Source organism: Peromyscus leucopus, chromosome 18, assembly GCF_004664715.2.
Source record: "Peromyscus leucopus breed LL Stock chromosome 18, UCI_PerLeu_2.1, whole genome shotgun sequence".
Lineage (NCBI taxonomy): Eukaryota > Metazoa > Chordata > Mammalia > Rodentia > Cricetidae > Peromyscus > Peromyscus leucopus.
Window position 1 is genome coordinate 41,179,548 of NC_051078.1, and position 13,725 is coordinate 41,193,272.

Consider the following 13,725-nt stretch of genomic DNA (forward strand, 5'->3'; position numbering starts at 1 on the left):
TGAAAGACATGATGGGAAATACGGTGTTGAAAAAGTAGCTTGAAAGGCATGATGGGAAATGCAGTGTTGAAAACTAGCTTGGGAAACGTAGTAATAGCATAACAATATAGAGAAATGTATTCTGGGAAAAGTAGTTTTTCCACTAAAGATGGTGGTACTGTCCAGAAAATCATTTTTTTTCAGCTCATAATGAAGTTTCTTTCCTAAGCATTGCTAAAAAGCTTAGATTTACTTCCCAAAAAGCTGAGAGCAAACAAACAGCTTACCTCACAGGAGATAATTAAAAGAAAAAGCTTATGAGATTGAGTTATATTCAAGATTCTAGAGAAACACTGATATCATTAAAAACGCTTATGGTGAGCCGGGCGTGGTGGCACACGCCTTTAATCCCAGCACTTGGGAGGCAGAGGCAGGCGGATCTCTGTGAGTTCGAGGCCAGCCTGGGCTACCAAGTGAGTCCCAGGAAAGGCGCAAAGCTACACAGAGAGACCCTGTCTCAAAAAACCAAAAAAAAAAAAAAAAAAAAAAAAAAAAAACGCCTATGGTAAACTTAAAAAACAGCCTTAAAAAAATCAAGACGGAGGAAAATTTTCTGCGAGTTTGTTGAATGTCAGCTCCAAGGGAAAACTGAAAGGATACAAAGCTTGGGGCTGTGCTACTTTTGGCTATACAGGTTCTTTTGAGAAAGTGCCTTATATTGTCTAATAGCTGCGCAGTATTTTTTTTTTTTTTTTTTTTTATGGTAGCTGGATAACAAAGAGCTACCTATAAGAGCAGTGAAGTGACTTAGAAATACACTGTGTCCCTTAGAAAGTTTTTCTTCTCATTCTCTTTTTGGGTTTGATAACTAAGAGTTTACTTTTATTTTTACTTTCTAAATCAAGTCCAAAGACAATTACTCTGTCTTGTTGGAAGATAATGTTAAATCTCCTCTAGGTGTTAAGAAATCTCTTTTAGGTGTTTGCTAAGTTAGATATTTGCTAATGGTAGCCCTACAGAGAGTTTTCTAAGAGAGTCTTCCTGGTACAAGTTAGTTCTGTTAAGAGTAAGAAGTATCTTTGCCAAGGTAGTCCTATGGAGTTTCCTCAAGAATATAAGCTTGTAAGAAGTATAAAGAAGTATAAGCTGAACGTGAGTCTGTGAATAGTGTAAATGTTGAATGGGAGTCTAAATGCTTAATGTAAGAAGATACTGTGCAGGCTTAAGTAAGATAAGCATAATATATTAAGGTAGGATATGGGCTTTAGGTCTAGGGACATAGTGAAGGTTTAATAGAATGATTATATGGGGAAGGTTTAATAAGAAAGTAATTCAGAGTTGGTTTTCCCAACCTGGGATGCAGAAAACAGTGTCCATAGCGGACTGCAAACATGGCAGTTCCAGAAGCCTCCAACAATTGCCAGGAGCAGCTTCAGAGAACAGCAGCAGACCATGTGCAGCTGAGACCCGTGAGGCATCAGCACAGCGCAGGTGGCAGACCCTCAAGACAGAGCAGCCAGGTTCTGCAACCTTTGAGAGGCTACGCGGCGAGACAGGTAACAGCAGGCAGCGGCTTAGAGAGCCCAGTGGCTTGCCTCACCTCGGGAAAGGTGAACAGTGAGCAGTGGTGAGCAGCGGAGACTGCTGAGACCAGACTGCTTCCAGGAGCAGAGGAGCAGTGTCCGTGTGGGACGAGCAGCTGAGACAGGTGGGAGCCCAGGAAGTGTTGGAGGTGAGAATCGTGCTCCAGGGTGATCAGCCAGACCAGGGCTCTGTGGAAACTGCTGGGTGCTCCAGGCTGAACCGCCAGACTGGGGCTCTGCAGGAGGTGCTGAGATGCAGTAGAGATCCCAGCAGCAAGGTGTGGCTGGATCCATGGAGTTGCCCTAGGGCTACATTCAGCAGTGAACCAGAACAGCATACAGTTGATTCTGGGACCCAGGGTGCTGAGCATGGGACCATTGCTGCAAGCAGATAATGGGACCCTCCCAGAGCCAGGGTTGCTGTGGGAAAGCCACAGGTCAGCTTATAGCAGCTGGAGTATGGCGGGAAGTAAGGTCTCTAGCCTCAGGACACAGAGGTCCTGAGAACGGCCTGATTACAGAAGGCTACAGACTGCAAAGTGCAGTGGTAGTGGAAAGTGAAAGTTTCAGAGATGCTTGCTTGAACTGAAAAAAAAAAGTTTTGGTTATGGACTCCTCATATTTGAAGCTGTTTGCTTCAGAGTCATTATGACTCTCACAGCTACACAAAGACTTGAGGGCAGCTGACAAGCCAGGCCCTGATTTCAAGCAGTCAGAGGAACTTCTAGGAACGGTACCAGAACTCTTTTTGAATTTAAGAAATGAAATGGGCAGTAGTGATTTCATTACAATGGGACAGTGTGAATTTACCTATGCATACAGGTGGTAGCACACGCCTTTAATCCCAGCACTCGGGAGGCAGAGCCAGGCGGATCTCTGTGAGTTCAAGGCCAGCCTGGTCTACAGAGTGGGATCCAGGACAGGCACCAAAACTACACAGAGAAACCCTGTCTCGAAAAACCAAAAAACAAACAAACAAACAAACAAACAAACAAATAAATCTAAAAAAATTAGCTGAGCCTGTATCCTGCATTCAAGAGGCTGAGGCAGGCAGTCTCCTCGTTTTTCTTAGCATGTTATTTCTTCAGAGAGAATGCCAGCGTTTATGTTGTAGAGCAGGCGCAGGAACAGGACCCCGAATCTTGGGTGCTCTGGTCTGGGCTTCTTCCCTTCTTTGTTTAAGGGCTTTCTGACAACATATTTGCAGGCATCATCTTCTTCAGAGAGACTGAAAAGCTTTTGGATCCTGTGAGCTCTCGACCTAGAGGCACAGTGGTGTCCATCGGTCTAGGAACATCCTTCTCTCCCTTTCTTCCTTTCGCAATCACGAAGCTGAGAACGCTCAGACTGGCATCCACGGTGCATCCTGGACAGACAGGCACTTCTACCACCAATCCTCCTTGGTCTATAACAAGAACACCCCTTGCTCAACAGTCAAGACACCTTTATGTGAAAACCTCGTCATTTTGTCATCCCACCTCTGATTTGGACCATATAACCCTTCCATTCTTCACCCAGAGCATCAGCAGCTACCTCTGTGGCCTTGCACGTCTCACAGAAAGTATGAAACTTGTGTTCGTCATCCACTTCAATGAGTTTCTGACAGCCGGTGTCTGGGAAGGACTTCATGAAACCTTTTCCACATAGAAACGTCATTGGGGAAATATGAACTCATTCCCTGGGCCATGCCCACTCACATTTGGCTCAAGAACAAACTTTTATTCCCCTTGGGATGAGAGCTATGTTTCATAAGGACAAAATCAAGTCCAAATGTCACCAAAAGAATCAGTGGTTCCATCCCTGGTACACCAGTATCACCACAAACCTTACTGCCACCACCAATATATCCTATCTGATGCCTATCACAAAGGACAGAATGCGAGCACCTCAAAGCTGCCATTATATATGCTTCATCTTTGGATTCCAGCACCTGACCTAGGGAGGCAGGCAAAGGGTTAAAAGTCTTCATAAATCCAAAGATAAAGTCTCCTGACCTCATGGCAGTTAAGTAAAATATGAAGAAAGCACACAGCACAGCTGCAGAATATACTAGGAACGCATAAGCTTAGTCAGGCTTGATCTACCACTTGCCAGTTGCTTTAGTGGGAACAAATTACTCCATGTACTTACATCCCAGCACTCATGAGGCTGGGCCAAGGTTCAGATCACAAGGGGCAGACCAGCTTGGGCTGCAAAGGGAATTCCAGACCAGCATGAGCTATATAAAGAGAGACCCTGTCTTAAAAAAAAAAAAAAAAAAAAAATCAAGGCTCAGAATGTATCTTAGTTGTAAAGCACTCGCCTAACATGGACAAGGCCCTGGGTTTGATCTCTATCACTGAAGAAAACAATTCAGCTAAAGTGACATCAGTTACACAAGGTCACATGGCACAATCCTTACATAAACAATATCCAAAACAGGCAAATCCACAGTGAGAAACAGGCAAATCCACAGTGAGAAAGCAAATAAGTGGTCACCAGGGGCTGAGGGTGAAGTTATGGGAAAATGATTGTTCAAAGGGCACTGGGATTCTTCTGGAGTGATGAAAAGTTCTTCAAACCCAAGCAATGATGAACACACCATGAATATATAAATGCCTCTGAACCGCATGCTTGAAAATGTCGAGGTGTAGTCTATGATCTCCATTTCAATGTTTCCTTGTCTTCTCTTGTCTTCATTCTTCCAACTACAGCAGATACTTTCTAAAATAATTTACCAAATGTCAATCTTTCAGACATTATCTACGAAGTTTCTGCTGGCTCTGAAAGCTTGTTTGACATTCGGGTCAGCCCGTGCTGATTTCATGTGCCTCTCATTTTGCACAACACAACAAGATCTTCCAAATCAATGCTGCTGTCCACTTAGACATTGCGCAACAAAGAACTGAATAAATGAAGTTTCATTCAGGAAAACTGTAAAAACCCAGTTACATAAGTTTTTCAAATCTCTTGAAATGCCAGTAAATGTCTTTTAAATGTTTAGTAAAACAAACATTGTAACTATATTTTCCCAAAGAAATTACACAACAGATAACACGTTAAAGAAATGCCAGGAATCTAAAATCCAGATACAAATGTATATGTGGATACATGGGCACACACATATATATGCAAAACCAGAATTTACCATTCCTGCAGCTCGTGCATATGAAGAAAACGGTTCCGATACTCTCTTGGCAGCTCAAACTGGGAAGGTATGGGAAACATGGATTCATAGAAGTCCCTGAGAACAGCCTTCACTGTCTGGGCATCTTTATGATTGTGGTCAATGTTGTCATTCAGACAAACAAACTTCCTGAAACAGAGAGCTAACGTCATTGGTCATCACACACATGAGTCTGATCCAATAAGGTAAGAGATCTGGGTTCCAAAACTATTTCCAATGTGCCAGCACCCTACGTTGGTACATTTGCTGATAGAGCTCCCTGAGGAAGAGTGTTTTGTAGAGTTTCCTTGCAAATCCCTTACCTGTAAAACAAGAGGACTAGGGCAGATAATTCTCAAAGGTCCACGTAACTATGGGAATAAATAAATGACTTCCATTAAGTGCCGCCAGATGTATAATGTGTTCAGTAGATGTAGTTGACTGGCTGCAGTACTGTGTTAGAAGCTGGGGGAATAATTAGTAAGCACCTAGAACAGGTTCTTTGAGCTGACTATGTGGATGTCGGACATAGTGATGTGTCCTACGGCACAGACCTTTTGAGTTTTGAATTCATGTATCTCCAACCAAGCTAAGAAGCTAGAGTTCAGCAAAACTGGGTTAGGACAGTGTGTCCCTTCTTGTTTCAAGTTTTCTTGAAGGCAAAAGTCACTAACCAAGCAAGGTCCCACTAAGAGTATGATAAGATGTGACAACACCTTTGAAAACAAAATTTAAAAAAAAACAACAAATTTAACAAAACCTTCAACTCCAACTACCAATTCTTGGAGAAACAGAGAGGACGTAGGAACATCTTAAGAACCTACATAAAGAATAAAAGAGGGAACGAGCTTTTTAAAAAAGGAAATTAGCTGAGCATGGTGGCTGCTGCCTTTCTCTCAGGACTCAGGAGGCTGAGGCAGATCTATGAGTTCTAGGCCAGCGTGGGCTATGAGAACCTGTCTCTAAGATAAAACAAAAAAGAAAACAGAGAGACTAAGAAGCCCAGGCTGTCAAAGAGCCAGCAAGTTCCCCCAGCAGTGAGAGAGCTACTAAGTGACCCCTCCTGTGTGCCAGGGCAGGCACCGGGGACGCCGTCTAACTGCCAGGAAAACTGCTCAGGAAGAAGCTTTTCAGAAATGCCCAGTGCCAGCTGCCTAGAAGCCCCACCCCTCCCCTCCAGTCTGCTCTGGGCCCCCACCTCTCAGCAGTCTGGGCGAGGCCCACCCCTCCCATCCAGTCTGCTCTGGGCCCCCATCTCTCAGCAGTCTGGGCGAGGCCCCACCCCTCCCCTCCAGTCTGCTCTGGGCCCCCATGTCTTCGCAGTCTGGGCGAGGCCCTCCGTGGGGAATTTACACTTCATTCGCCACTCCTCTCTCTTGGGTCAAACCCAGCTGAAACACTATGTCCCTTTACCATGGAGCTTCTCTGTCTACTCCAACCTGAACTAAGCCATTCCCTTCTCCTAGTCCTGCCTGTTCTCTTTTTAGTCATATTTATTTTTAGATTAAAAAACCCATATTTTTATAATCAATCAGAAAAATGATAAAAAATTAGTACCTGGGGTTTTTTCTTATGTCATCCAACTGGCCAACCACATGAGAAACATTGGTACGAATCATTTTGAAAGCGATTTCCTCTTCTCCCATTATTTCAAACCTAATTGTCAAACATATTTAAAGAGTTTAATAAATACATGAGCATTCTTAAAAACTTTAGTGAAGCTGGGCAGTGGTGGTGCACGCCTTTAAAATTCCAGCACTCTGGAGGCAGAGGCAGATAGATCTCTGTGAGTTTGAGGCCAGCCTGGTTTACAGAGTGAGTTCCAGGACGGCTAGGAATTCACACAGAGAAACCCTGTCTTGCAAAACCAAAACCCAAAAACCAAACCAAACCAACCAAACAAAAAACTTGGTTAGACTCAGTGTGAACAGAAACCACTGCATCTTTTAAGGTTACTAGAGGAAACCCACGTAACCTTTGAATGAACGCACAGTTTACTAACACATTGTAAGGGCACAAACATGCCAGACCTTTAGAACTCTGTCCTTCAGCTGAACAAAGGTGCATTTCCCACTCACCTATATTTGTTCTTGTCTTTATACGCCTTATGGATTTTGTCGGTTACTGGTTTACAGTTGGTCACAAGGCTTTTAGTGACCGGTGGCTGCAAGAGAACACAGGTGGGTCAGTCAGTCTGTCCATCAAGGGCGAGACAAGAAAGAGCAAGTGAGGCACCAGCCTTGGGTGCTGAATGTAGGGGTCACCAAGAGTCCACGGGGCTCAGGAGCTCCCCTCTTAGCTACGACCGAGCTGCACTCTGGGGGTACACATAAAGACAACTGGAAAGACAAGGGATGGGGCTGGCAATCTAGAGTGCTGACTTCCCCTCTTGAGCAGAAAGGGCGTGGTCAGGGCCCTGATAACCACGAGCATTTTAGTTACCCTGGCAAACAGGTGAATGAAAAATTAATGACCCATCCTTGGCCTAACTAAGTAGTTAATTATTGTTGTCTGTCTTCTTCGACTGCCTCCCCCTATGGAGTCCTGGCTGACCTGACTTCCTAAGGAGACCCAGGCTGATTTTAAACTAGTGGGTCTCTCATTCCCGCCTCTTATGTGGTGGGTCACAGGCCACGGGCCACCAGGCCTGGCTTAAAATAGAATTAAAAAACGACAACAACCACGACAAACAACAGGTCATTAACCTGTAGACACCCTTGACTCTGTTAGCTTTCACAGAACCGGAGGGAAACATTTAAAAAGAAATTTTTAGTTTTAAACTCTCCCAAGAGTGTTCTTTAGCCGGCATAATTTAACTTCTATGCTTTAAAAATGATTTTATTCTCTCCAGAGGCAGAAAAGGACTACCGATTACACACATACTCTTTCACTGTGAACCGGCAGTGTTACGGGAGTTACCTACCAACGGTTGTAAACCACCAAGTAGGTGCTGGGGACTGAACCCAGGTCCTCCACAAGAGCAAAAAGTGCTCTTAACCACCAAGCCATCCCTTCCCTCCAGAAAACTTCTTAATAGAATTTTATTCTAATTATGAAAGCGAAAGCTATTCATTGTACAAAACATGGAGAAGACAGCAATACTAGAAAACTCTCTGTGATTTAATCTATCCTTTGAGCTGTGTATGTTCTGGTATTCAAGTAGGGGGTGGATTATATTAGGGAATTCTTGGTAATCCAAGTCACAGTGTATGCTTCCCATTTCCCTCCGTATCCACTGGTTTTCTAAGCATTTCCCATACATCATATGTCCGACTTACAAAACCAAGTTAAATAGTCTATGCCCCTTTCATCAATTCTCAGGTGCACATATTTTCACATCTCTGAAATGGGGACAGCTCTTTCAGTTAATAATCTGGTTATTTTGGACAAGTGACACTGCCACAGGTGTGTGGAGCTCATCTGCCACCCCCCACAAAGCCAGGAAGGGCCAGCAGCACCCGCCTGACATATTTCTTTGGAGTGTTCTTTCCAAAAGAGAGTTCTGGGGTTACACACTGCTACCCTTGGTCACTAGAATGTCTGTTTATGGAATCCAAGTAACCAATCTGAAAATGGACTTACACAGTCACAGAGTAGGGACGGGTTCCAAAGCAAGATGTAAGCAACTGTGTATTAATTAATTGTGCTGCTTTATTGCCTCTGGTGTTGATGCGCTCCACAGAAATGGTGGAGGTCCATCCGGTAAGGATTAGCATGGAACTTACCAGATTGGGATCATAGTATGCCTCCTGAGTTGGTGGGATATTGTTCAGTTGAGTGATATTAGCAGGAAGCATTTTTGAGCAATTTATTAGCATGTGCTCCAAACCTGTCAAATCCTAACCAAAGCAAAATATAAATCTGTTATATACACTATAGATAAAAGCTGTGGTTTAAAAATAAAAAGTAGGTGCATATAAGAAACATTATTTAGACCACGCAGGTTGTATTTATGTATTTAAAATTTTATACACACAAACACACACACACACACACACACACACACACACACACGTTCCTATAAATTTGTTATATACACTATAGATAAAAACTGGTTTAAAAATAAAAAGTAGGTGCATACAAGAAACATTATATAGACTGTGCAGGTTGTATTTAGGAATATAACACACACACACTCGTTCTGTTGGAAGCTCCGCCTCATCCCCCCAAACACTGCCCCTCAGATAGCCCACCAAGCCACGGCTCCTCCCCCAGAGCTGCTCAAGACCACGCCTACAGGGTGTTTAAGCTCCGTTCCATAGACCTAGACCTGCCATGTGATTTCTCCTCTTCCCCTGAGATAGGGAATGCTTTGCTCAGATTAAACCTGGTTCTTTACCTTTAATTCAGTTCAATTTGGCTTATTGCACCAGCAGAGAAACCCACTACCAGGGATCCAAAATACTAATCAATATACATACACAACAATTAATGAGGATTAAAAAGGCCATGAATTTGAAAAAGCTCCAGAAGGGAGGTAAATGAAAGGACTTGGAGGGTGGAAAGGAAAGGGGGAAATGATACAATTATATTATAATCTCAAAAAATAAAAGGAAAAACATCATAATAAAGAAATATGTGAAAGTCTCTAAGTGGCTATTCTTTTTTTTTTTTTTTTTTTTAAGTGCTGAATGCCGTTTATTGAAGGAGGGAGGAGGTCTTAAATACAGGCTTACAGCACAATGGGCAGAACCCCAAAGGGCAGAAGTTCGCTGCCGATGTTTTACAATCTTGCATCTAGGCTGTTAACGCCCATTATGCAGGATACACAGGACACTAAGTGGCTATTCTAAAGGGTTCAAAAGCAATAGGATTCTTAAGTCTAAAATAAAAACATTTCAAAAGGGCAAAATAAGACAATGCAACAACAAACAGTTCATCCTCATCTGAAATAGAATGTGAGGCTGGTGAAACACCCAGTTTTTCGAGGTGGTCGAGGCTCAACAAGAAAGAATACAGTGCAACTCAATCCATCTTAACGTCTCCATGCATGAGTTCTGCATTTCTAAGCATCACAGAAGGACATGGCTGAGATCTCCAGCCAGTCACACCCCCACACCCTGAATGAACTTGGACCATATGCAGGTATCTACCACCTGACTCTCCCCTCAGATAACAGACGATTACCCCAATGCAAGAGCACAAAAAATAAATCCATAAAACACAAATTTCAAATATTTTAGTTCTGGCACTAAGAAATGGATGAGCCACTAGCCCACGCATTAAATATTCAGCGTTATCTTTACTTGAAATGTAGTAGAAAAAGAGGTATTGTCAGAATTATATCTTTTCACTTAACATGTCACAAGCTTAAGGCTGAAACAACATATTACCTGCAAGCTCAAAGGCAGATCATGAATTCTGGTAGCGAGTGTCCGGATTTCTCTATCAGACAGGACACCAGATTGGTCTGTATCTACTTCATCAAAGACTCGAGAAATATTCAGGGGCTGGACTGCACTCATGAGATAATAAAAATACGAGAAGGCAAACTGCATGTCCTCAGAGTGGCGCACCTTGTGAAATGACGTCTTGTCAAATTCTTCAGGGAACCTGTCCAAATGTAACACACCAAGAGCTTTGGATATTTATGAAAACAGAAGTCCGTCTCCACATCTTATTTATATGGCTTCATATCAGGGAAATATGCAAATGTCAAGTACACAGGGAGGCAGGCAGGCACACGTGCACAGCGGAAGACTTACATATCTTGCAGTTCTTGCATAACGATTCTGTCAATCATGTGCGGCATGTGTGCAGGGACTTTCCTGGATGTGAATCCAAACTTGCTATTTAGAATTTTATTGACGTATCGGAGTGAGTCTGCGAACGTGTCCTGCAGACGCCGCCCTGTACGTTTGCTATCAGTGAAGTATGTCAACTGTATCTTCAGTGACTCTTCCTCCTGAAAGGAGAATTCCATGTAACTCCACACTGTGTTTAGTCCAAAGTAGATTCTATTAACAAGAGGGAAAGGCATCACATGCCCTGTGTTACAGAATGTGTTAACTGGTCACTGACAGTCCTCAAGATGAGAGACCTTCATGCGGTCAGGTCATTTTAAGGATCTTAAGGAAAACACTGGCTTGGGCATATAACAGGCCTATAAGTGTGCCTTAAAAACTAGTCACAGAACACGACTTCAAAGCCAATTCAGCACAACATTTAGGAAAATTATTTCCATACAAATTTCACAGTGCTTTAAATGCCAAGACACTTTTCCAGGTGACAAAGGAGCACGTATCTGAGTTTTGAACAGGACTAAAAGAAATTGAGCTCACTCTACAAGAGAGACAAAACCAGTTAGGCAGAACCACACGGGTAAATAAAATTGGCCAAGAATGTGAACATACTTTAACAGAAGCAATTTTTTTTGCTCCCCAGCCCAAAGATAATGTGGAGGAACACGGCAATGATTGGTGCCAGTTAGCAGGTGGAGCAGCGAGCTGTCCTGTGCCCTGTGGAGTACGACGTGACGCCACCTTTTAGGACATCAAGTTTACAAGAATGAAACCTAGCGATTCTAGCGATGGAATAAAAACGTAAGCATAAGATAGGTGGAAAAGCTCGCTGAGGTGCTGTCGTGGTCAAATAATGGAAAGGTCCAGCTGCTGGAAGGGCAAAGGCATTGCCCAGGGCTGCTTTCTCACAAGGACCGAGTCAGAGGAAACCACAGGGAACGTGTGGATGGTGTGTAAATCACCGCTGTGGGCCAGAAACCACGTAGGTGGCTTGTTTATGTACCTGGAGCAAAGACTGGAAGGGCAGCCACTGATCCAATCTCAAGGAAGGAGATTCAAGAAGACCTTCCCCTTTTAGGGCAGATTTTTGTACTGCTTGAAAATTTTACTAGTCTACAGTCAAACTCATATATATATATATTTTTTGGTTTTTTGAGACAGGGTTTCTCTAATGTAGTTTTGGTGCCTGTCCTGGAACTCATGCTGTAGCCGAGGCTGGCCTTGAACTCACAGAGATCCGCCTGGCTCTGCCTCCCAGTGCTGGGATTAAAGGCGTGCACCACCACTGCCCAGCCACTCCTATACTGTTTTAAAGGACAGGTAGGGAATTATAAAAAGAAATGCAGTCAAAAACTGCCACCTTGCACTCAATTAGTAAACGCCCAACGTGCAAGGCCAAAAGGTGCCTTCCAAAAGTCCTGAGGAACAAGACACAGGCCCCAGTCCGTGTTCTTCTTCACCGTCCAGCCTTGACCATACAACTTTTCTTGGTCGGTCAACTCCGACCCATCTAGGGTCAGCTCACAGGATGTGGTGGTTCCTGAGGCCATCTCCTTTGGGACTCCTTGCCTATGACTCAACAGAGACACCTCATGGCCACAACTATCAGCTTCCAATCTGTCCTGCTTGGTGGCCTCTTGGTCGTCCCGTGTCTGTACTCGCCAGTGTCCATTACTGTGGCAGCACCTTCAGGAAAAAACGCCACCATGGCATAGTGAAGGCCACGTGGGACACGAGGGACAAGAGCCCCGGTTCTGAGGTTTGGCTTAAGTGGCCGGTGGCGCTGATGGCGGAAAGGCCAATGAACTTATCTGAACCTCGGGTTTCTCACCAGTAAAGCTGGAATAGTACCAGAGCTAAGGAGACAGGACATCACTGCTGTTCTTCCACGTCCCCAGCCTCCACCCCGGCTAAAACGCTTACTCACATCAGGACCGTTACCTAGACTGCAAAAGTTTGGGGCATTTTTATTATGAGGGTTATTGGGGAAATTAAATGAAATCATTCGAGAAAAGCGCTTACTTCAGTCGTGGTCACAGGAAAGTACTCAACAAGTGGTAGTTACTATTACATCAGCACTTAGAAAGTACTTATGTTGCCGCGGCATGACAAAGAGTAAGGCTGGATCCAACTTACATCAAGAAGGTCTTGGAAGTACTTTTTTTTCTCCCAAGGCAAAAAGCCTGGGTAAGTGTGCGTGTAGTGCTGCAGCCTCCGTCCGGGCACTACCTCATTTACAGCTATGTGGCTGTCAACATCGCCCTCCACTCGGCCTCCTTCCTCTTCTCTCCCCGGGGGCTCATCTTTGGGTACACGCATGCCTACTGCATGTGGCGCCCGAGTCTCCGGCTTAAATCTTGCATTGGTCTCCAAGACCGGGGGTGGATTCAAATCACTGTCCCGGCCATTCGCCTTCACTGTCCCCATGGGGGACGTCCATCTCTCCGACCTCTGACCAACAAAGCTATCTGGGCTTTTGTGAGAGGGCTTTTCCTGCGGGATCTCCACATTGTCTTTTGTTTCGTCTGTCCTTCTGGCTTGAGGTTTTCCTTTAGCATCGGGTGAGCTCCCCAGGAAAGACCTCAGCAAGGCTGACTTGGACAAGTTGTATCCCTTCAGAGTGATGTCGCCAAGCTCCAGTTGCAGATCCAAGTTGCTCAGTCTCACCTGGGCTTCTCTTGGGAGGAGTGAAATGTTCACCAGTGGGATTTTCACCTCCTCTTGGAGTCTCCCTGTTGTGTTTCCGTCACGTCTCCGGACCTTGGGGAAGCGTTGCCCTCTGGGAACGTCTTCAAAAGGGATTTCGGCCTGGGGAAAGGGTGTCACCGGGCTACCCAAATTCTCATAGGCCTTCTGGGTGGTAGAGTTCAGCTTTGGCACCTCCCTTGTGTCCACCTCTACGGTTAGCTGGATTCTGAACTCTTCGTCATTTGCGTTTTGGAGTGTGAGATTGAAGTGGATCACGGTGGCATTCATGCCACTGTGCAGTATGAGGTGGATGGTCTTCCACTTGTTTGCAATGGACGCGTGTCGGATAACCGGGTTGTCACTGTAGGAGCCTTCGATTCCTCTTCTGGCTATTTTTGCAAAGCTGAAATAGGGCAGGTATTCACCTTTGGGGATAACGTAGTGCGTCTGGTTTGGGAGGAGTGTTACTTTATACAGTTCATGAAAATGATCTGGAGGAGAAAACACAAACATGGTTTCTTTTTAATTAGACAGTTTTACTGCCGTTCCTTAATTCTCTCTGTTCAAGTTATTTTCTAAGGATGACTTT

At 44.3% G+C, this 13,725-nt stretch overlaps 1 protein-coding gene across 3 annotated transcripts in view; it reads right to left on the minus strand.

Moving 5' to 3' along the window:
* Positions 1 to 13,725, minus strand: part of Gnptab (N-acetylglucosamine-1-phosphate transferase subunits alpha and beta) — a 73,582-nt gene that overhangs the window by 6,867 nt on the left and 52,990 nt on the right. For all 3 annotated transcript variants that reach the window (XM_037196850.1, XM_028880301.2, XM_028880300.2), the window contains 7 exons: positions 12,585 to 13,627; positions 10,413 to 10,612; positions 10,041 to 10,260; positions 8,433 to 8,546; positions 6,786 to 6,871; positions 6,265 to 6,363; positions 4,690 to 4,857 (listed from right to left, as the gene is read on the minus strand). In XM_037196850.1, the coding sequence (XP_037052745.1) occupies positions 4,690 to 4,857; positions 6,265 to 6,363; positions 6,786 to 6,871; positions 8,433 to 8,546; positions 10,041 to 10,260; positions 10,413 to 10,612; positions 12,585 to 13,627 (1,930 nt within the window). The remainder of the gene's footprint in view (positions 1 to 4,689; positions 4,858 to 6,264; positions 6,364 to 6,785; positions 6,872 to 8,432; positions 8,547 to 10,040; positions 10,261 to 10,412; positions 10,613 to 12,584; positions 13,628 to 13,725) is intronic.